Source organism: Lepisma saccharinum, chromosome 6 (assembly GCF_977018435.1).
Source record: "Lepisma saccharinum chromosome 6, izLepSacc3.1, whole genome shotgun sequence".
Lineage (NCBI taxonomy): Eukaryota > Metazoa > Arthropoda > Insecta > Zygentoma > Lepismatidae > Lepisma > Lepisma saccharinum.
This window is the reverse complement of record NC_139234.1, coordinates 66,821,687-66,847,192: the sequence shown is the minus strand read 5'-3', so window position 1 is coordinate 66,847,192 and position 25,506 is coordinate 66,821,687. Positions and strand designations below refer to the sequence as shown.

The 25,506-nt window shown below is 39.3% G+C and overlaps 1 protein-coding gene across 1 annotated transcript in view; it reads left to right on the top strand.

Moving 5' to 3' along the window:
* Positions 1–25,506, top strand: part of Teh1 (tipE homolog 1 phospholipid transfer protein) — a 169,803-nt gene that overhangs the window by 51,719 nt on the left and 92,578 nt on the right. The window contains exon 2 of the mRNA XM_083124785.1: positions 4,602–4,631. Within this exon, the coding sequence (XP_082980911.1) occupies positions 4,602–4,631 (30 nt within the window). The remainder of the gene's footprint in view (positions 1–4,601; positions 4,632–25,506) is intronic.

The following is a 25,506-nucleotide window of genomic DNA, read 5'->3' as shown; positions in this document are numbered from 1 at the left end:
TCCTGAAAATTCCCAAGATTTCCCGCTCCGAGAAAATACGCCATCTTGAGAAAACCTTAGCCATGTTAGATTACATGCATCATGTTTTTAACTGTATTTCTTATACTAGTCAGCGTTGAGACTTAATTTTTAAAAAAAAAACACATTATTTTGTACATTATACTCTATATAAAAGGTTATTGCCAAAAAGCTGTTTTTTATAGTTAGAAAATCAGTGCAAAGTAAACCGTAATCTTAACTGTAACTCTTCTGCAAATAATAATAATAAAATATGTACAGCAGGTGTCCCAGGTTCGAATCCCGGCCTAGCATGGGTGTTCTTTGCGAATGTCCCTTCATCAATTTCACCATATCGTCACTCATCCTTATCTTCGCGATTAGCTAAAGTGGCAGAAAAGCGAAGTAAAATAAACCAACTGAAACAAAACCAATAATAATAATTGATTGATTTGCTTTATTTTACTTCGCTTTTTGTGCTACTTTTGACTAATTTGCGAAGATGAGGATGAGTGATGATATGATGAAATTGATGAATGGACACTCACAAACATCCATGCCCAGAACGGGATTCGAACCCGGGATCCCTGGCGTCGTAGCGCAATGTGCTAACCACTCCGCCACGGTGGGCGGCCCAATAGTAATAACATTATTAATAAATAAGTGTGGTCATTTTCCCATAATTTCAAAATAAAACTTTTAAAAAAATTAGTGGCCAAAAAAGTAAATTTAATTCGAAAATAACATTTGAACATACGTTTTGTTTTGTTATCAATTCTGTCCAAGATAAAACCTACCTGTACTAGACTTTTCATTTGGTATGGGTTGCGATGAAAACTTCCCTGATGGCGTAGTGGTAATGTCGTCACCCTGTAATTACCTTCCTCACCTCTTCACAAAGTGTTGATAATTTCACTGTTTTCATTTCCAAAATACAAAGATAACAATACCACGTGGTGTTGCTAATTTTAGTGTTTGATTTACCAAATAGTAATAATAATAATATAAAATAATAATAATAATGAATGCTGCAGCAATAGTAGCCTACTTACAGTCCCACTTGGCAACACGAATGAAAGCCACGTTTTCCAGCAGTCCTTTCCTGTCCTATTGAGCTACCTCACCATCAAGGGTTAAACATTCAACACTAGCAAGACTGATTCAAGGTCAGATCTACAGTTATATTGGTGGATTAGTATAACTGTTCTATGCCTGAAGAACAGCCCATTTCTGCTCGTGACTGTACAATCAACGACATATACTGCCTTTCAATTTTCGCGGTAAGCATTCTACCATAATTACCTATATTCGAAGATCAACAGCAATTTGTATACATCTGTGGTATCAGTACAAATCAGCGATTGAAGCTATATAAAAAATGAACACCGATTTATCATAAACCACACGACGTAAATACCGTAAGGATAATTAGAATTGTTTGTTGTAACAACAAATACAATTAATAATATTTCACGTTAAAATCACCTTCAAACCGTGTAAAGACAATGAACCTTGCAATTACTGAAATACTAATATTTTCATTGTTAAAAATGGAACGGCCATTCGTTGACTCGAAATGATGGCATTTCATCGCCATGCTTATCTACAGGAAAAATAATGCCATGCCTAACTCTGTTCATTAGCTTGATTACATTATGTCAATCACAACGAATACCCATGAAATGTTTTCTCCCCCATGTTTTTAAAAAATTCGTGTTTAAACGAAAGCTTCTGTTTTTCGATAGTTTAACAATTCTTTAAAATCTTGACACTGAGCTCATGTAAATATTCTTACAGTTATCATCACTAGTGCATTTTTACACTGAAATATTAATCAGAAGTGTTTGTACCAATCTGGTCGAAATGGCACCAGTAGGATTGATTTCGGTTTGTCTATAAAGTTTTGACAGGGTCCTGGAAAAAAAATTTTCGTCCTACATTTTACTGACATTTTGAACTCTGTGTCTTGTCGGAACTAAATGATTCTGTACGGGGGGGGGGGGGGGAAGGCTTTAAAAGTTCGTTCCCGTTTTATTTGGTGCCAATGTATAATATTTGTCTGTTTGTTTCAGTATGTCACATATACACAACCTTGATTTTACAAAAGGACAAATGAAGCGCATTTTTTGAGACGGGTACAAGAAAACATTTTACTCTTTTAAAGATTTTTAAAAGATTACTATATAAGACTAACCCTTACGACTAATCAGTGATGTATGTCTACACGTTAAAAAGGATTATCTACATTTAGACTAATCAACATCAAGGGCGTCCGCAGGATTTTTTCTCAGGGAGAATAGAGTCACAGAAACTTTTATTATTATTATTAATATTGCTATTATTACTGCTATTACTGTATCTATTTTTGTTGTTCTTATAATTATTATTACATTACTATTACTACTACTACTACTTATGATTGATTGGTTTGTTGTTTTAAGTCCACTTTATGCACAGTAAGGCTAATTGGGACTGGACCTACAGTTTAAAGTGGGATCCGAACCACTATGTGCCTCCACCGGGTATCGAACCCGGGACCACTTGATTACAAGGAGACGACGCTACCACTGCGCCATCGGCGAGGCTCGTCCTATACTACTACTTATGTCTTTGTAAATTACATACATTTGTAATTTCCATATTCTGTATATCTATATACAATTTGCGTAACTGCATACTTAACATTAATTCATGTAGGACAAGAATCTGTTTTGTATAGTTAGATTATCAGTGTAAAATAGACTGTAAGCTTAAACGTAACCATATTTCAAATAATAATAATAATAGTTGCTGTAACTTACGGCCTGTAAGTCGCAGAAAACAATACTTTTTGATATAAAATATCGCTACAATTTCACCATTTGAATTAGATGAACTCTTCCCAGAAATCTCAGGGGGGGGGGGGCTCAACATGGTCAACATGATCAACATGATGACGAGGGTTAGCTTAACAATGTACGTTGTACAAATGCAATGGAATTTATCCTGCGTTTCAATTGAAGTACATTGTGCTCTTCTTTACAATTACAAAGAATTCTCTTGCAGTGTCAAACAGAACATATCAAATATTCTACTGATTGGTTGTAAATGTACTACTCTCGTCTCACAATTGCCACGTGCTTATAATTTGCCTTGTCCCAACAATCGATGCTTGGAGGAGAATTCAAGAATGTGTTGGTCGATTACGTGTAGACAACGCAATGCACTTCAACAACATTAAGCTCCCTAAATGTTGCATGGTTTCAGACCACTTAAAGTCTTCATCTAGCTACATATGACGGTTTACTATTATTATGCTCCATTTATAAGTTTCTCGCGAGCAATTTCGCATACATAAGCAATTAAGATCTGTATTTATATTGATTTGTGTTTTCTCTTTGAATATACAATTAAGTGATACTGTGAGATCCAGGTTTACATTCTATCATGTTTCAGAGATTCAGATACGTACACATTTAAAAAGCAATATTTTCTGAACTACTAATTGTTTTGTTACCACATTTATTACATACATACACAGGGTTTTTTTTGGTGGTACGTAAAGGTATACCGCTCTAGCATCTTTTTGTAGGTAAAAATAAAGCTAATAATATTTTACTTTACTTAAAGATGTATGTATGTATTGGTGTGTGACTACATGACTGCACAATCACTTATGAACATACCACAATATCTTGAGAAGTTGTTATGATGAACACAATAAGGGACCAATTTGAAGAGTATCGAAACCTTTCTTCCCTGAAAAAGTACTGTGTGTGCGTGTGTATTATTTTATATAAATGTATAATATACACATACAGCTCTTCAGGGTGAGTCAAAAGTCAGGTTACCTAGGAAGTTTTCCTTGTCTCGTTAATTGTCCCTGAATGGTTAAATGTCCAGTTTCCTGGTGCATGGATCGGTCGCCGTGGTCCCGTTGTGTGGCCGCCGCGGTCTCCAGACCAAAGGATTTTTTTTCCTTTGGAGTCATTTAAAGACGCTCGTCTGCTCAGTTAAGATTCAGAACATCCAGCATCTAAAGGAACTCATTGCGTAATGTGCAGACATGATCATGCCGGACGTTCTGAAAAAGGTTCTGGAGAACTGGAAACGTCCGTGCACAAACGCATTGATGTTCAAGATGCACACATTGAAGGTATACTATAAATCCCTATGTAACCTGACTTTTGACTCACCCTGTAGATCAAAATATGTATGACTGCATCTGGTAAGTTGTTTTTAATTTTTTTATCGATTCAAACATTTGATTATGTGTATATTATCTCTTCACAAGCTCGGAAAGACTAACAATATTATTTTAACATAACATGTTTCGTTATTACTGAGGTAAGTAGTTGAAATGCAAATACATAGTTTTCTTACATGAGTGTATTAATGTTAAATGCATGTGTGTGTGTAGATTTTATTTGGCTGGTATACAAACTTCACAAGATAACATTATGACATGAAACAGTCATAACATTGTGTTAGTTTTTATTAAGTGTTTTTGTAACTTTGTTTATGGTGTCTTGAATATATTAAGACATCATTCAGTGTTGTGATCACATGATAAAATTCCCTGCCACGAGCTTTAAACGTGTGTGTTTTTCTTTTGTTCGTTTCAGTGTGCCAAGAAAGATTAAAATTGACGATAAGTAAGTGTTGCATGGTCGAGTTTCTTCTTCTCCCTCCACTTTTCGAAATTTGCATTTTATCATTTTTGCACGGTAACACTTGCACCATTCATCACCACTGTGCATACCTACATATGGTCACTTGGTAGAGTAGCTCATTCTATCTGCAAACGATCACACACACATTAGAATGAAGTATTGCACGCTCTAGAAACACTTCATTATCACTACCAATCACCACACCTCAATATTGTAAATGGCATTTCATGACTGGGAGATTAACTACAGTATATACATGTTGAAGTTGCTTAATCTTCTGCATTGCGTGGTTGTCTTGCTCTATGCTGTGGTCTTAATCTCTCAGTTATAAAGTAAACACCACACCCTTCCTCAAAAATATATGATAGATTATGTAAATCTTAGAGGAATACTTATTGGTGCATATTTACCATACACTGTTTTAAAAAATTGTGTTAAAGCGACAGTGAGGACAAAGTTTGGTCAACGTTTAACCTCAGTGGTGTTAAAATACCACAGATCAATGGTTAAAATCAGCACCATATTACAAATGTGGTGTGGACCTATTGGGATCACCCTCTATGTAGCTTTAACACTTGTTTTTACAGTGTACTTATTAATGTAAATTAATCAGCTGAATTTACCAAAAGTATGTTTTCTTTACATTGGCAGAACAACGTGTAAAATATATATTTCTTGCTGACTTTTAGTTACCATTAACATTACTTATACGGTAACATAACAAAAGAGGAAAGTTACCAAAAAGGGTGGAATTTAAATGATTTTCTTTAATGTTTATGGTTATTAAAGAAAACTAAATGGTACTACAAGAATAGTACCTCTCCTATCTTTGAAATATACTTTTCTTTTAAAAAAAGGAACTAATGTATTCAAAACTAACTCCATGTAGCTAGTGGCGTGTCCACAAATTGCGTAGGGGTGGTCACCTAATAACCTTTACAGTTTGACCTATAATTTGTCACCTCTTCCATCATTTGACGTTCATTTTTTTCAGGGAAGCAGGGCCAAAGTTCTTTGAGCTTGAGTATTTTGCAATTGATAATTGATGCTTCCCTCAATTTACATAACTTTGTCAAATGCTTTAATGAAATCTAAAATTGCCAATTATCCCAGCACTCAGTTCTGTGTAAAAGTTGAAAGAGAATTGTAATTGTGGTACTTGAATTTAAAAAAATCTCGTATAGAATTCTTCGTAACACAAATAAGTTTTATTATTTTCATAAATATTTTTTTTAAAAAATAGAATGCATTTAGGGACGGATATTCCAGGAATTTATGTGCGAAATTACTATAATTGTAAGGAAAAGCTACAATTTCTTTTGTTGCACAACATTTCACAATCGTTTCCATATCCTAATGTTCTTCTTTTGAACTGAGGCATAGAGTCCACAAGGACTCCTATCCCATGTTTCCTTATTCATAGGAAATGTGTTTGCTCTCTGTTGTATAGTTATTGGCTTTTAAAACAGTGACATACTACTTTAACACTTGAAAACGCGTATGGACACCATTTCAGTGCGGTAGTGACGCAGAGTTCCTTTTACATTGTTTAAAAATATTAAGACGGGTTGACGTGTTGCTAGGGTCCGTGGCGGAGTGTTTCATTGTGTTATTTCTCTTATCTATTTCTTCAGTATTCGTCACCATCGCTGCGAGAAACCTTCAGAAATCACCAAAGATTCAAAGGCAAATTAGGACCTGGAAAAAAGGCCATGCAATATGCAATAGCATTAGAAACAGTTTACAATTAAGTTGCGATATAGTACTGTGAGAAATGTTTCCGTCACAAGCAGGTCTCGGTGTTGCGGAAGGAACAAGCTAAAGATGATGAATCTCGAAGCGCAACTGCTATTGTCTGAAGTTCGTAGCTTCCGAGAGTCCTTGTAAAGTGTATATTGACTGTTGGAATGAAATATTGCTTTCGTATCGACGTTACCGTGAGGAAACGACAAGGTTAGAAAATCTCTTCCTCCCTCTCTGACCCATTTAGCTTCTTATTCGTCTCTTTCACGCTGCATATCTCTGTCGATGCACCCCCCCCCCCTTTCTCACTTCGTCTCGGTCGCTCTCTTTCTACATATTTCTCCCATCGTCTCTTCCTTTCTCTGTCTCTGTTTCCATCTCATTGTCTCTGACCATTTCTCTCTCTTTGTGCCTTCATTTTCTGTCTCACACATTCTCTGTGTATATACATCTCTCTCTCTCTCCTTTTCTACTTGTTTCTCTTTCCTTTAGTGTTTGTCTCTGTATCTCTTTCCCAATATTTCTATCTCTTTGTGCCTTTCTTTCGCCAGTCTGTATCTCTCCCTCCCTTTCTCCTTGCTCCTCTCCTTCTATCCCTCTTTTCGCCATTCTGCATCTCTCCCTCCTTTCTCGTCTTCTTGTCTCTCTTTTCGCCATTCTGTATCTCTCCATCCTTCTCTCCTTGCTTCTCTTCTTCTGTCTCTCTTTTTACCATTCTGCATCTCTCCCTCCTTTCTCATCATCTTGTCTCTCTTTTCACTATTCTGTATTTCTTCCTGCTTTTCCCCCATGTTCCTCTTCTTCTGTACTTTTTTTTCGGGATTCCGTATCTCTCCCTCCTTCTCTCCTTGCTCCTCTTCTTGTCTCTCTTTTCGCCATTCTGCATCTCTCCCTCCTTTCTCCTCTTCTTGTCTCTCTCTTCGCCCTCCTTCTCTCCTTGTTTCTCTTCTTCTGTCTCTCTTTTCACCATTCTGTATTTCTCCCTGCTTTTCCCCATGCTCCTCTTCTTCTGTATCTCTTTCCGCCATTCTGTATCTCTCCCTCCTTTTCTTTACCTCTGTAAATCTCCGTCTTTCTCTGCCCTATCTATATTTTTCTCTGTTTGATTCACACACTCTCTCTCTCTCTCTCTCTCTTGCCGTCGGTGCATGCTGCCAAAGGATTCTGGCAGCAATCAACGAGAGGTAATCTCACAGAAGCCCCGAGGCTCGTGGACCGATCGCTACAAATCGAGTTGTCACCGACGCTAATTTTCCACTCGTGAGAGACCCCCATTGCTACATTCCGCACATCCCTTCCTGTCTACCGCTCACTTTGTGCCGACTGCACCTCCATGCCCTTTACGTCCTGTTACGTAAAACTGCTGAAAAAAAAGCGTTATAACACCTTTCCGGTCCGTAACAAGATTACATAACTGGTTTCCTAACTAGGGAATGTATCGAATAAAATACAGGTAGGAACAGGAGTTGCATTCGAATCTCTGGAATACCTTGCCATTCAGTAGCGTAAATAACACGCTCTGCATCCCCCGCAACTTTCAGTTGTGTTCCGCTACCCTTTTCTTTAAAAAAAAAGCTCTCTTTTCTAAAATATTAATTCACGCCTACATTAGGTGTATACAAATATGACAATACATACATGTAATTTAAATCAATGTAAAAACTGGCACGGAAGGTTAAGACAACAAACTGTGAAAAATATGTTTTTATTATATTATAATTACATACAGTGTGGTATTTGTAGGTGGATGGGGGAATTCTCCCCTCTGGATATTTGTCCCCCACCTCTCTGCTTGATAAATTGTATCCCTGGGGGGAATGATATTTTGGGGGCAAACAATAAATTAGTGGCAAATTACTCTGTCAGACAACTGGAAGCTCTAATACGAGTAGGTGAACACAGATGTTGCCTCAAGCGCTGCTCCATTCTTGGAACTTTCAAACAAGTAGCCAGGGTTGAAGACCACCTCCCCTCTTCCCTTTTCATTGTCCACGGAATTTGGCAGGAAAATGCCACCGCAATCAATGTGAAAGTTACAAATTAGTTGTCACGTGACTCGAACTTGTCACTACAGAACGTCTGTATTTGTATAAGTGGAACAATAGTGCACGAAGATAGCTTACATGGAATTTTTGACGTGAGCGCGATAGCCCTTTACGAAGTAGTTTTTTAAAGAACAAGTGTGCTCTTTTTTAGAACAATGAACTAGATTTCTTTGTAAAGCTAGAATGTTAGTGGAAAAAGTTAGTATTACGAGTTCCAGACTGCAATATCAGGAATCTGCCTTCAAAATGAACGAAATCTGGTGGTGGTGAAGGCTGTGTTGATCAAAGGATGGGTTCTGAAAATTTGCAAGTGGATCTGCACAAGAAGGCAGGGGTATTAAAGTGGCGAGTTCCTTTTGATTGTTGGTTGCCTGGGAAAAAATTAACAAATGAAAAATTACACGGCCATGGCTTGATATATTTGGTGATGTTCACATTACATTATCTTTCAACATCACTGAAGTAAAACACATGGGCCGGTCCCCGTGGCGGAGTGGTTAGCACATTGTGTTACGACGCCAAGGGTCCCGGGTTGGAATCCCGGCCTGGGCATGGGTGTTTGTGAGTGTTCATTCATCAATTTAATCATATCGTCACTCATCCTCCTCTTCGCCATTAGCCAAAAGTGGCAGAAAAATGAAGTAAAATAAACGAAGTCAATCAATCAAACTACAACCTTGGTGACAATGAAGTTCGACCAGAAAGGAATACGTGATTAAATGCACAGAGGCATAGGCGGTGAAATGGGTGATCCGCAGAAGTGACGCATGTGTGTAAGAGGAGGCGTGTGAGCAGGCAAGAATCGTGATCCCAGCATGTTGCACCCAAGGTCACGTAAAGAACGAAAACGGGGAACAATACGCGTGACATTGAACTCCGATCAGGCACCAGACCCATATGGAAAATTCCAGATAGTGGCGCATTCGACGGAAGCATGACGTCACGGACACGATAAGGGAGTCCGCCGTATATAAGCGCGTGCTGTGCACCGAGGAACTGCAGTGCATCATCACCATGGCCAGGGGCAAACCTATTGACAACACCGTGAGGAGAAGAGTGGTGGAGTTGCAACGGGACGGACTCAGTGAACGGGAAATAGGGCGCCAACTGAACTTACCCAAGTCAACCGTCCACTGCATCATCAAACACCACCAAAATACGGGTACTACAGAGCCAGGTAAGGCCCCCGGTCGAAAACGCCTGCTGAGCGTGTGTGACCTACGGGTATTTAGGCGCTATATCCAGACCAACAATCATGTTTCTGTGGCCGAATTACGACTGTGGACTCGAGAACGCTTTCACATTGAAGTGTCAACCAGAGCCATTCGCCGTTACCTACAGCGATGCGGTTACCGAGTGTACAAGGCGAAACGTAAACCCTTCCTTTCCATGTTGAACAAAGGCAATCGACTACGGTGGGCACAAATGTACCGGGGATGGACATTTCGGCAGTGGAACAGGGTTTTGTGGACGGACGAATCCATTTTCAATGTTGTGTACGGGAAAATACGGAAAACAGTCATTTGTCGGAAGGAGGAACAGAATGAAGCAAAATGTTATGCACGTCGGGTACAGAAACCTGCGTCAGTGATGGTATGGGGATGCATGACGGCATCTGGGGTTGGCCCACTACACGTCTGTGAGGGCATTGTGAATGCACACGCCTATACACGCATACAGGAGCGGCATCTTCCCACAGTGCGAAGGCACATGTTCCACAGGCGGCGTCTCATCTTTCAACACGACAATGCCAGGGCTCATACAGCGCGGCTGACAAGAGAATGGTTGACTCGCCATCACGTGCGAACTCTGCCATGGCCACCATCGAGTCCCGACCTCTCGCCCATTGAGAATGTGTGGCGTGTTCTTAAGCGACGTGTGCAACAGAGGGGACCCACGACAGTGGCTGCTCTTATCGCCTGCCTGCAAGAGGAATGGCACCGCATCGATGTGGAATACCTTGAACGACTAGTCCGCAGCATGCCCCGACGCATTGCCACAGTTATTCGCCGACGGGGCGGCGTCACACCATGGTAAACAGGATCCCCTCTAACAGTGGTCGAACTTCAATGTCACGTGTAGATGGACGAAAATGTTTTATTTTGTGTGGACACCATACATTGCTGCGTTGCAGCGGAAATTTATGTTTTCCTTTGTTCCATGTAGCCTGCTGAATAAAATATGTTCAGCATATGCATGTGTTCTCCTTCTTTCACAACGCACTCCTATATTTGTGACTGGTTGAACTTCATTGTCACTAAGGTTGTAAAACACATTGGCGAGTTGGAATGTGGTATCCTTTGTTGGAAATATTTTCCAGTTTGAGCATGCATTGTCAAGTTGGTAGCTAAACACATTTATAAAATATAATGACTAAATGTACAGAAGAATCGATATTGAATTAATTCTCTTGATCAGTTCCGTAACAATTGATTATGAAATTACGTACACAATGATGGGCATTAGATATATAATAGTGGTCATCGCTATTGTATTGTATTCAAGGAGCGTCAGACTAACTAGCCGTCACTTGGCGGGGGCACTCGCTCACATAAAAAAAACCGAGCTAATGGAACTTGTGTTAACCTCCTGGGACCTGAGAAGCAAGTTAATGAGTAATTTTTATGTTTTCGCAAATGTAACCGTAATTTAGCATAGTCGTCTTAGGCCCTATTTTTATCGGGTGGAAAACTTTTTGATTCTAACCCCCCCCCGCCCTAAAGTTGTGTCGAAGTTCGATTCAGATCCCCAAAAGTTAGGTCCAGACTATAGATTTCTGGGGATGGGTCTCAAAATCTCACTTTAAAAATTGGAGGCTCAGTCACGATTAGCTGTTCTGATCATAATGTGGACTTGGCCATTTTTTTTTGTCAAGATACAAATTTAAATCGGCAATTTTTAGCAATTACTTAAAATATGTTTTGTTCAAAGCTCTTTCTTTTTTTTTAAAAAAAAGTTGAGTGTCATAAAACGAAGTGTGGAGTGACCCAATTTACCATTTAAAATTGTTGATATAGCCCCGCCCCTCTGCAACTCCTCTCCTCTTGACGGCCACAAACATATGTGTATGTAGCTACACACACACAGCATATAAGGCATTATCTCATGCTGACTTTAGAGTCTAGACAGTATAATCCTCTACGTCTCTTGTTTCCCCTTTAATACCAAAGAAGTGAGACGAGGATTGTCTTATCGGCGCAGTGGATGATCATATATTAGGTACTTAAAGTATACAATTTAGACTTAATATTTCGTTAACCCAATCTTTATTACAAAACATATTAGTACTTATACTTTCCAAATATAAATAATTCAACAGAAATGTATATGGATTATCTCCCAGTTAACATAGTTTAATATGTCCCATTTGATAGTCAGCAGTCAGTAAGTAAAGGCTACACGAGTCCAGAGCTAATCGCAGCCCAGTCCAAAACCCCCCACAGCCAACCTGACCCGGAGCAATCCACCTAAAAAAATCTAAACTAAAACAATTTCCTTTTCTTGCACTTTTAAGAACTCAAAATAAATCAATGGACTTTAGGTAAATTACACCCGGCCATGAGGGCCTATAAAGGGTGATAGACTGTAATGCAATATACTCAGCCTGTCCAGCCAGTGTCCAGTACGTCTGAAGTCTCTCGTAGTCGGCAAGGATCTGCCACGCTAAACTTCTCGCTCGACCAGCGCAGAAGCCCAGCCAATGGCAGAACCTTCCAGAGTCACCTGTCTGTTGAGTCTCCATCCGTCATTCATGAGCAGTATTACACTATGGGCTTACAATGATGGAAGCAAATTCTTTTTCTAATTTGGTCAAGTCCAATTTTCGAGCCCGATCGCTTTGGATGCTTAACAGCGTCAGTCCAGTCAATCTCACTCTTGCCATTATGCTTTTCAAGTAATTTTTTATCAATTTAGCTTGGAAAACTACCTCTCAGCTGATGATGACGTCAAGGGTCAAATACAGCATATAAACAATGCATACGTCAGGAATGCTACTAGCCAGAATTTTATTTTCTATCAACGTTGCTGATGTTCGACATGTTTCTTCTTTTGATTTTAATTGTCACTACATTCCGAAAATAAACAATTTCTGTAGCTGTAGTGCAAGATGCACCTTTCCAGATATTTCTCCCAGAAATTAGTAGCGGATTCAACTAACTGTCTGTCGGTGTTTTTCGTTAGGGCAGTGGGGCTTAAAAAGATGGAGCTTTCTTAGTTTCATACTCTGAAATCTATCGTTTGCTTGATTTACTAGAATATCTAAAGCACGGTAGAAAAGCGCATTTTCTTGACTGAAGTAATCAATGACTTGAACTATTCAGCTAATGAAGGTTTTCTTCTAATCTGGTAATTCACTTTCTAGTTTTCTAACGAATAGCATTTTCTGTTTGCAGTTGTAGGGGCATAAAAATATATGTTTGGTTGAAAATATATTTTAATGCCGAATGGAAAACTTTTGCTACTCGTCTTTCTTAATTTATTATTCTTATTGCCCCCACGAAGAGGCATGCTCTCTATCTCTGTTATCTCTGCTCTTGAGTAAAAGTAAAGCATAGATTTTTCCGACGTATTTTCGAAGACGTTTACACAAATAAAATGCAATAAACGACCATCGAGGGGAACAATGGAGTTAAGAAACCTCAAAAATGGTTAAAGTATAATTAAAACCTACAAATATATCTTTAAATAATTAATAAAGCCCCCATAGGCTTATATAAATGCAGAAAAAACACTGTTTTCTGGTCCTAACTGAAGTGAAAGGGGCCACCAGTATATTTAGCACCATATTTAAGGTTTCATAAAGTTTTGAGACCTGGATCCCAATGATGTCGCGAGAGAATTTTGGTCTAGAGAGCTCAAGGCTGAACGAATTATTTTAAGGCTCCTGTACGATAGCTTTGGCTGCTAAAATTCTTTCTTTTTCTCCCTCTCATTCTTTCTAGCTTTCCATCTCTCTCCGTTCTATCTCTCTCTCTCTCTCTCTCTCTCTCTCTCTCTCTCTGTTCCTATTGTCTTTCTTCCTTTATTTTCCTCCTCTTTTCTTCTGTTTCTCTCTTCCCTTCTTCCTTTCTTGCTCTCTTTCTATATATATATATATATATATATATATACCTGTCTTTTTCCATCTATCTCCGACTTCTTTTCTTTCTCTTCTCTCTTCTTTGCGAGAGATGTTTCTTCTATCTTTCTTACCTTCCTCCTCTACCCCTCTCTCCTTGTGTGATATTCTGTTTCTTATTTCTTTCTTTTCTTCTTTCTCTGACTCTCTTTCTCTCTTCCATGATATAAACACATTTTTTCATTTCGGTCTTCCATTATCTCCCTTCATATCTCATTATCCCTCTGTGTGTTTGAAAATTTCTCATATGAGCTCTTTGGGAGGTTTTAAATAGTTCATGGTGGGATGGAGCCCTCCATCGGCCCTCGGTTGCGACGCCTCTGCCTCCAACCAGGCATAGTCTGTGATCGCAGACACAATTAATATACCGGTACACCTAAATATTACATATAAATTGCGTGGGTGGAGTAAAAGTTCATTTCTGTACCAAAGCTGTGTTGAATCGGGGGTCTACGCCACATTCAATCCCATAACGTCATCAGTGATGCATCTCATTTCCTCTCGCTCTCTTGTTCCGCAACAATCCACCCTTACCGGGTCGCTTCTAGCAGGAAAAACCCAAATAAACAACTTAATAGGCTCCTTAGTCCTTGGTTCCCATCCCGTTCCTCACCAGAGCGCTCGGAACCAAAGAATCAATTCACAGGCAAGAACTTACTGAATTAATGTTGCAGGGTGATGGCTGAAAACTCGCAGAATGGGCTTTATACACTTATTTACAATTCAACAAAACAAGGCTCGGATTCTTCCAATAATTCTCTAATTTACATATCTCTAACTTGAGCTCCACGGCAGAACTGCCAAGTGGAAGCTAAGCATCGGCGGAACCGCCTCGGGATGCTCTTTCTCATGGGAGGCCACTGGAGACCAAAGATCACTCTCCCTTACTATCCAGTTCATAAACACACTCTGTCCTGTCCTCTGTCAGAGGCCATATTTATACTTCCTCCCTCGTCGCATGGGGGAGGGCTGAAAGTTCAAATCTTATTGGCTTTTTTAAACTACACTGAACCATGGAAGAAACCCAAGCATACAGAGTTATACACAAAACACAAAAAAGAAACAAAAAACAGTGACACTCTCTCCCTCTCTCAAGTACCCTTACGTTCGACTACCAAGTTCTGCAACAGCTTGAAGACAAAACACCCCATCGTCCCATTAACAATGAGGACACCCATTTCAGATAAACAGAAACAGAACGTATTGTTACTGGTGAAGCCCTCGCGAGAATCACGCCCTGGACGTTGTACAACAATCGGCCTCCTTTCAGCTTCCGCCACTCGACATTTCCGCCCTTTGTGACGTCACAAACAGGACTCTTGCGAGACTAGGTCAGGAATTTCATTTCGACGTTTACAGCTGAATCGCAAAGAAGGAATGGGAGCAGGATATTGTTAGTAATACAATCCTGCATACGGTTGGTCCCGAGATAACGGCCGAAAGTAGGTTGTCTTTCTCCTCTGGAAAAGAGAGCCAGAAAGGGAAGTCAGCTAGTGTGAATGCTAGAAATAAGCAGCTTCCCCTTGTGCTAGTTCAAGTTCTTCTATTCCTAAAGGGAAGTTCATGTGTCCGCCATCGGTGTGTCCTTTCTCATAGTCAGTACTTCATTTTTAACCTTTATTTATATTCTTCCCTGTACACTCTTCTCCCTTTCAATTCTATCCACCTTTTGTTCTATCTTTCCTTTCTCACTCGTGGGCCTCCGTGGCGGAGTGGTTAGCACAGAGCGCTACGACACCAGGGGTCCTGGTTTCTAATCCCTGCATGTGCATTCGTGCTTGCGAGCTTCCTCTCATCAATTTCACCATAGCCATCGATCCTCATCTTCGCGATAAGCCAAAAGTGGCAGAAAAGCGAGGTAAAATACTTGTAAACCAACACTTCCATTCTTCATTACTTCTCCATGCCTGTTTCCCTATCATCCCCATTTCTTCCTTCATTATCGTTCTCTCTTAAAGCGTTTCTTTCTAGTATTCTGTATTGAAACACATTTATTAATTAGTTTTTTCTCTTTTTGTTATAAAACGTTCTCCATTTCCTGTATTTTCTTTTGAACACATTTCTTTCTTTCCTGCCTCTTTCACTTACAAGTATTTTCTCTTCTCTCTCTCTTTCTTTCCTATAACTTTTCTATCACTTTCTCTCACATCTCTCTCCTTTTTCCTTTACCTTCAGTCTCTTCCTTCTATATCGAGTTTCTATATTATCTATTCCTTCTTATCTATCATTTACCTGTCACTTAGTGGGCTCCTCGATGGCGCAGTGGTATCGTCATCGCCTTGTAATCAAGGGGTCCCGGGTTCGATATCCGGTGGAGCCACATAGTAGTTCGGATCCCACTTTAAACTGTATGTCCAGTTCCAATTAGCCTTACTGTGGATAAAGTGGACTTAAAACACCAAATAAATCAATCGGTCACTTAGTAACGCATGAATAGTGAACGCCTTATTTCGCAGATCGGAGGGAAAACTTCTATTCCGGTGGAAATGTCGCTTCTTACTTAAGTTTGAAATCTGTGTGACACTTGTCGGTTGTCTGGTTGATGTGAAAGCTCCCTCACAGGTGTGACATTACTTTAAGACTAACCCCCGTATATTTTTTTAAAAAAAATATTTTCCCCTTTCGAACAAATTAGCCCTGAAACTCTTCCTACCTTCTCTCACTGAAGAGATAAGTGAGGATGACAATTCTCAAAGAGAAACTGAAGAAGGAATTCACTTAGGGAATGGATTAATTAAAGAAAGGTCCTGAGCAATGCAAAGCCCGCCTTTATATTTCAGTCGCAGCCCTCCCTTTCCCGCTTAAGTTTCAATTTTGCGTGGATCCCCACAACGTGGAACCGTGGACCAGGTCATGAATTCCTCTCTTTCTAGGTTTACAAACAAGAGATCTAGGGCGTATGGAGAGGATCCTCCAGCAAAAGGTTTGGGGAGGGAGAGTTTTATTACGTCTGGCAAGAGGAAGGTGAGAAGAATCGATTCAAAGTCTAGACCGAGGACAGATGTCAACTGAAATACGAGAAACACTTTTTACCTTGGATTGCAGATAAAGTGCCTTCACGTCCAGCATACTGCTTACATTATCCCCACAGAGAGAAATCTTTTACTGCAGGAATCAAAGTGGTTTAATTTTGGGGTGTATAAGTACTGAACTTACTAAATCATGAAATGACCATGCTCGTCTATCACATCTAAGGATGTGCAGAACATTTAAACAATGTAGAGTTAGAACGGTAATATTTTTTGGAAAGGAGCATTCACATTCAGCATAATCTAACAGAAATTGAGATTTTGGCTATATACAAGGCACGTACTGAAATTCGTGAGCCTTGTTCGATTACTCTCAGGCCTTGACCATTTCGGTTGAAACCACACGTTTGGCAGGTTGTACACTACATAAACCACATGCTGACGTTTGCACACTATCGCTGTCAGTGCTGTCGGTAGGCGAAAAATGGCTTCCACAGACAGTTCGTTTCATCAACGTGCTGTCGTGGAATTTGTCGTTAGTGAAAACGTTGGAGCTGCAGAAATTCATCAGCGTTTACAGAATTTCTATGGAGATGCCTGCATGGGTTACAGTACAGTGAAAAATTTGGGTGAAACATTTTAGAGATTGTAACAGGCATTGCTGATAAGCCTCGTAGTGGCAGACCGAAAACATCTTCCAAACAAACACGTTCGACCATCTGCTCCCCATACAGCTGGGCGCACAGTACAGAAAATTGACAAAATGAGCTTGGAGCTAATGTCCCACCCTCCCTACAACCCAGACCTAGCTCCGTCCGACTTTCACTTGTTTGCTCCGTCGAAGAACAGCATTCAGGGTACCAAGTGTGACAACGATGACGAGGTGAAGGATGAGGTTCGCCGGTGGTTACGTCTTGCCGAAACGGACTTCTACAAGAGTGGTATTTTTTTAGTTGCCACTAGGGTGGCGCAAATGTGTTGACCGATCTGGATGTTATGTGGAAAAGTAACAGGAAGGTCCAAATTCTGTATTACCATAGGTAGAATAAAAATAGTGGTTTCCGACTTTGAGTAATATCACTTGGCTCATTACTTTTCATTTCGACGGAGACCGTAACGGGAATGAAGTAGTCGAAAGGGAGAGTCCATTCCCTGCCTCCCCCCCCCCCCTTTGGGGTGTGAATCAGATATTCGAAAAGGAAGTGCAATTTCAGTGTTTTGAACATGATATTCTTTCCGTATATGCGAGGGGGGTATCAAAAAGTAGTGATCCTTAGGTAAAATTATTAAATATATGTGAATGAAATTTTGCCAGTATAATCATTGACGTCTATGTACATCATAGATCATAGTGTAAATACCGTGTTAATATGTCGTGTATTATCTAAGGTATCTGTGTGCTGGGCACCCCGCCTGCTAACTCCACTCAACAGGGCACACACGATGCGATCAGTCTAGGCAGATGCTAACACTGTTGCATCACGACGAAGATGATTTTTTAAGTCGTTTGGTAATTATGGACGAATGACAGATGACGTCATTCACGAGGTCGAACAGTGGTTTTCAATGCAACCTGCGAACTTCTACAATGAAAGCCTACGGAGGGTTCAGAAACGCTGGGAGAAATGTGTGAATTTGGAAGGTGACTACGAAGAGAAGTCTTAATTACCACAACATAACATCAAGTTTCTCGGGTAGTTATTTCATGGTGATGAACACAACTTTTTGATATCCCCTCGTATGATTCTGGATGGGTGTGACGTAACAAGCATTGTTGCTCCACTGATAAGGGTGACCTCCATAGAGCACCCTTCAGAATTATGAAATAGTATCACCGTCCTTAGGCTAAACGCGACGATGAGGATGAATAGTGATTAGAAGAAATTGATGCAGGACACCCATAAAAGAACGACCATGCCAGGATTTGAACCCCGTACTGAGCTTGTCAAGTGGTCTGATCTCACCACCGAAATTCCCAGGTTTGAGTCCCGACATTGGACTTTGTAAGTGTCCCTTTATCAGTTTCATCTAATCACAACTCATCCACATCGTCACGATTAGATATAAGTAGCAGAAAATCGGCGCTAAGTAACACAGACACGGATAGGACTCGAACCTATTACCTATCATAGGGTTGCTATATTTCATAAGTTAAAATCCGGGACGCTGCTGACCGGAAGCCTTTTGAGGAGAACGGAGGGGGAAGGGGGCTGAACCCGACAAAGTAGTATGCATGTACATCATAATTATTATGGACTATACACTGAAACTGTCGTTGGATACCTTAAGATTGCAAGGACAATTTTCAAATGGCGCAGAGGAAAAGACAAACAAGGTTGCTTTATTTGTAATATTATTAGTGCTATTAATAATTTTGTGGGACAAATCACAGATTTATACCAATTGTTATTGAAACCACAACTCATAAATCCTTTATCGATTGATTAATAAAAATTATATGTACAAGAATCATTAGGTAACTGGGCCTCCCCCATGGCGCAGTGGTAGCGTCATTGCCTTGTAATCAAGGGGTCCCGGGTTCGATACCCGGTGGAGGCACAAGTGGTTCGGATCCCACTTTAAACTGTAGGTCCAGTCCCGATTAGCCTTACTGTGCATAAAGTGGACTTAAAACAGCAACTCAAACCATTAGGTAACTGAAAAGTAAGTAATGGTCTCTTAAACCACAAAATAGACTTCTAGCCTAATTTTAGAAGACACCTCAGTCACAAGAATTCAAGACTTAAAAGAATTATCAGAAAACTAGTTTGTACCTTACACAACATATTCATGTACAGGAATGTAAGTGATATATAACGAAATTCATGAAAGTATATGCCTAGTTTTGCTTTCTCACTCAATTCCGGGACATTATGCGTCCCTACAATATTTCTTGAGGCACCGGGACGTATAACAACCATAACCTATTATCGTCGGTGGCGAGAACTCAACGCTATTGGCCCATGAGGTGCGTAACCTAATTCTCATACGTGAAATTCTGAAGTTTCGTCGTCGCAAAGAAGTAAAAATAGAATGCTGGGGCTCATTTTCCTCTTCAAAGAATACTTGAACGTTCAGTTTCCTCAACGGCTAGAGAGCCGGCTATTGCGCAACAGAAAGCCATATCAGAAAACATAACACTGGGGGATGGCACGTAGACAATATTTATCCTTCTGCCTTTCCATCATGACAGCTGGCGACCTCTGCTCTTTGACAAGCACCTCTGATTGGTTAAACTGGAATTCACCTTGAAAATCAATTTCGCAATGTACGTTAAATAAAATATGGGCTCTCCTCAACTCCCAAGTCGATTGTTTCTGCCCGCGAGAGCTCGATATGAGGTGTGTGTGTGTACTAAGAGGTGAGATATTTCGATGTTCATTGTGGGTACTTGGTAAGAATTCGCTCAATCAAATATAAAAAGCATGAAAGATTTCAGTAGGTTTCGCATTGAAATAAAGTACCAAATCCCGGTATGGGTGTTCCTTGTGAGTGTCCCTTACCAATTTCATCGTACCTGCACTCATTCGCATCTTCGCGATTAGCCAAAAGTAGCAGAAAAGCGATGTAAACTAAACCAAATCAATGAATCAACTAATATCAAGATGAGAACGAGATTAGACCCTTCAAGACTAATCGAAAGGCAAACTTTGTCTCTGAGTTTCTTGTTCAAGATGAGTAAATTAGCACGTAAGAAATAATATAATTTCTTTGTAGCTGACACCACTGAAAAGTAGTACTTATTTGGGAAAAACTTAGGAACCTCTAACAGCTCTATCTTTTCAATAATGCTTCAACTTGTTTAAAAAAAATATTAATTAAATATAGAGATCCACTAGCAATGGCGTACGCAGGATTTTCTTTCGGGAGGGGCTAGAAATACAGCATAAGTCAAAATGACGTTCCCGATTTCAGTGTCTATTTATTTCATTGTAATGATACGTAAATGACTGAGATTACACACACAGATTGAAAAACTCAAAAAGTTTTTCCTGGCATATTATAAATGTTCTTTCTGCTATGGCTGCAGTGATGCGCTCACGAAATTCCACCAATGTTGTAGCAAGGGGTGGCACAAAAACTCAATCCTTGATGAAACAACATAGGAAAAAAATTACATGGGGTGAGATCTGTGGATCGTGGTTGCCATTTCATTAAGTCTTGACGTGGACCCTGACATGCTAGGAAGAGTGTGATAGGAGCTTGATTATAGACTAGATGTGTGTCGTGTAACACGTGGATCGCACATTTGTTTCGCTATTTCCTTTTATTTCTGTTTCAGTTATTTTACTTCGCTTTTCTTCTACCACTCGTGTTAATCGTGTCGGTGAGGAAGAATTATAAACTCGTGAAATGGACAATGGTACAAAAAATATATGTCTCTCCCACGGTTCAAATCTGTGACCACAAAATATTGTCTTATTTTTAAAATTTACGCCAAATATGGTTTGTCACCTAGCAGTTTTCGCTCGTCTCTTTCTCCAGGCCTTCCATGGCGTCTCCGATGGCGTAGTGGTAACGTCTTCGCCATGTAACCAAAGGCTTCCGAATTCTATACCAGATAGAAGGACATGTGGTTCGGATCCCACTGTAATCTGTAGGTCCAGTGCATAAACTGGACTTAAACAATTAGCGTGTGGGATGTTGTCTGTGATGAGAACCATCATTTCAGTGAACCTTCTTGACAATGACTCTGCCGCTTCCGTGGCGGAGTGGTTACCACATCGCGCTACGACGCCAAGGGTCCCAGGTTCGAATCCCGGCCTGGGCATGGATGTTTGTGGGTTTCCATTCATCAATTTCATCATATTATTACTCATCCCCATCTTCGCAAATTAGCCAAAAGGGGCACAAAAAGGAAGTAAAATAAACCAAGTCAATCAGTCAATTGACAATGACTCTAATAATACTGGAAAGAATATTTCCTTACGAGCAGCTCTTGTTAAGAAACCAGTTCCTAAAATTTTCTTCTGGAGGCCTCGTAGCACCCAGCTGTTTGTTGTGGCAGGGGCATGAGTCATGTGACTCGTGCTATCAATGTTCAATCTTCCCGAGAACTCGGATCCACCAGCCAAACGTAAGCGAATATTTTGTTATTTGGGTTGTATAAACAACAGGCTTTAAGACGTTACGAAATTCTAGGTCCCGTGGCCCAGGTAATTCTTTCTCTGACTGTACACACAATTGTCAACCTCACTTCCACGTAGAACACCTTGGACTGCATTTTGTGCTGAGTGCCTCTTTACAGCCTCAGCTTTTAACCGAAGTCAGAATATTTTAATATTTTAGTTACAACACAACGTTACATTTATGTTATTTTAGTTCTGTTTAAGTCAGAATATTTTAGTCTTTCAACGTTATAGTTATGTTATTAGTAGGGCTCGGAAGTTGAAGACCTATAAATAGCCAAAAAAAGACCTATAAAATGGCCTAAAAATATCAAAAAAAGGACGTATACATGTGATCCAAATTAATTAATAACTTCAGTTCTAATTACATATTTAATGAATAAAAAAATAAAAAATTCTAGTGATATGGAACACACAGTGCGAGAAAACTATATGAATGAAATGCATCTTCTCTCAGACATTATACATATTTTTTAGATTAACATAATTTGAAAAATCATATTAGAAGAATCATATTTGGCCTAACCACACTAGGGTTACAGAAATAGGACTTCGGATCCTATTTCAGTCGTGCAAAAATGTTTTTCTCTCGTTTCAGGGATGGTTCAAATATATATATATATATATATATATATATATATATATTATTTCTTTACTACAGAAAGGATGTTTAAGAGGTGATGAACTGATGATAATTCGAATTGAGAATGGGCAGTAAAAACGTATTCGAAAGAAGGTGAAGTTGCAAAAAAAAAAGCCGTTAAAACCTAAAAAAGGACTAATAAGTCCAAAAAAACGCCGAAAAAGGCAAAAAAGGACAAATAAATCGCACCTTTTTCTGGCCTACAATGACCCAAAATTAACATATATTATGTTGGGCCTCGTCTTCGGATACTAGGAAAAAAGAAAATAATATTTCCTCACTTCCGAGCCCTAGTTATTTGTTTCATTTTAGATTAGGTAAGGGGCTGGACCCCGTATAGCGTGACGGGTGCAAAATTGCCTAAGTGCTGACGATCACCCAAAATTAAAATAAAATCTCTCTCTAAAAAATAGCCAAATGTAGAAAAAGTGACGCTAAGTAGCAAAAATACACTGCAATGATAGTCCCAATGATTTAGGTAATTTTCTAGGATGATTGTTTTAGGTTAGGTCTATTATTCCTCATATCTCTGGAGGGTCCGCCAGAAGATGTACACCTAACGTTCTCGCTTTTGTAATCAAGGGATCCCGGTTTTCCTAAACTGTAGGTACAGTCCTAATTAGCCTATTTGTCCATAAAGTTGACATTAAACAAAAGCTCTGACTCATATTTCTAGTTATTCACAGAAGCATACCCGAGAAAGACTTTTTAACGACGTTACAAATTATTGGCAGATGCTCACCCCGTTACATTCCGACGTTACAACGACCGGACGTTAGTGAGAAGAAATGGGAAAATTTACGAGCGTGACCGCGGGTTCCAATTGGTCGGCCTGGGACGAGACATGATTCACGGCCCTCTCACACCTCACCGACACACTCCCGTTCCCACAGGCAGATCAATACGTCCGTCCCATACAAATTCCCCTCCCCTTCCCGACGTTAGAACCACGGGGTTACGTAATACAATCACAATTCTCACGCTGCTTTCAAACTCTATGTCTAGCCATAAAAAACGTTTGTAGGAAGCTAATCCTTTCGGCTTCGATTTATATGATCTAAAGACTTTACAAGTACAGAAGGGTGTATTTATGCCCAAGAAATTAGCAAAACTTACCTAAAAAATTTATTAAAAGGCTAAGAATTACAACGTATACCTCTTGAAAAACATTTTTACAAAATTATTATTTTGTTGTGCAGTCGAGTATCCTATAGAGTGGGGTGCACAAATACTCAGCAAATTGTCAAAGTTTATTCTCTTTATTTTACGTAACGAGAACTTAAAGAATTGAAACCAAACGCCAAAAAAGCTGCTGAGAAACAATACTTCAGCAGTGGCGTGCCTAAAGGGGGTTGGTGGGGGTCATAACCTACATTGGCCTAGTATTCCTAAAACATGAATGCCAAAGGCAAGGAAAGATTACAAAATGAAGATTAAACTACTAAAAAAGTATACGTAAAACCCCCCTTTCCAAAAATCCCGGGCACGCCACTGTGCACCACTTTAGGTGAAGTCACCTGGAATGTGTGAATAAAATTAATGAAAACATGGGCAATTTGCCGAAAAATATTGTGCGTCGCACTGTACAACACATTGTCAACCTATAAAGAGAAGATATAAACTGTATTAATATTTTTGGCGGTCAGAATATAAGAAAGATGTTGTGCTTCTGCATAATTAAGTTCTGGAACATTTTAACTGCTGTAATTAATAACTACTTTTCTTATATCAAGACACCGATTCTATTATGACGCATAATTAAGTTCTGGAACATTTCAACTGCTGTAATAAAGACGCCAATTCTATTATGACGTAATTGTATAATCTTATCAAATAATTATTGACTAACCTGAAGATTCTTGTTTACTAGGAGAATGATGTTTAGACGTTATAAGGTGCTCGATTAAAGATTGTGCCAACTTCCTGCCAATGCGGAGAAGCTAATCAAACACTTAAACATTTATTTTTTGAATGTCTCTTAAGACAACACCGAGACTCTTTATATAAAAACTTACAACATGCACAGGTTCCATTTCCGATATCCTTATCTACATTAATATCTGAACCTCACATTGCAGGTATTTGGATTCTTAATAGTTTCTCTATAAAACATAGGTTTACAATCTAAACAGCCAATTTATATCAATAAGACCTCGTTGTGCGAGCAGAATGGACTACAACAAAGTCTTTAGTGTTTCGAAGAAACTAAATGATATTCAACAACAGTTTGGAATATCTGAATTCAGCAACTTTGGCTAGAAATCGCAAATGCGGTGAGAAGCAAGAATAAAGAAGGAGAAGAAGGTTATAAGGTGTGCGTATTCTGATCCAAAAGATAGATATGGGAAAAACTGCTAAGCGGTAATCCGAAATAAAAAAATAATAAAAAATGATCTGATCCAAAGATGTAACGTTTGTTTTTTGTGGAATTTTGGCAAGTGTACTTGATGAAATGTAACTATCTGCCTTAGTGGTTTTGTTTTTTAATGCAAATTATATGAAACTAACTCAATGGAACCTATATTTAGTGTTGATTGACAGGATGACTGTTAACTTCTTGTCATGCTCCGCGAAACGAGTGAAGGAATATTTTTACTGTGATAAAGACGGATAACACTGTTTCATTGCTTCAGCAATTGTTCTAACCTAATTTGGGTGTGCTGATTTCAAATCTGAAGTTCGTTTTTTTTCTGTAAGCTCTAGTGTTTGCAATTCAACATTTTAATGTTTTAACCTTCATATTAAATTTTCAAAATGCAATTCGACATTTTAAAGTTGGATGCCATCTTGGATACCGTCTTGGCGAAGATATTCTTCATTTATTCACAAAAACGGGTAGGAGGTGCACCAGAATATGCATTACAATTAGAAAACATGGCAAAATGAAAGCACTTTTTCGAAGTTTTAAACATATATTCAATATAGTGAAATATGAATATAAATTTTAACTTTTTTCTTTAAACTAACATGTAGGGTAACATCGGTGAATAACGCCAGGCGGGAAACAACGCCATTTCAAAGTTTCAACTCTGAAAGCATGGACGCATGTAAAGTTAAGGGGTGACTCACCATTGTGCGATAAACAATGGTGCCTGGTAGCATTGCTGATAAGAACGGTTGCCATTGTCGAGCCGTCATTTAAGAGAAACACTTTGAACAGTGTAGACGTTTGAGTTGCGTTTCGAGGGAAAAGGGTCCACATTTTCATC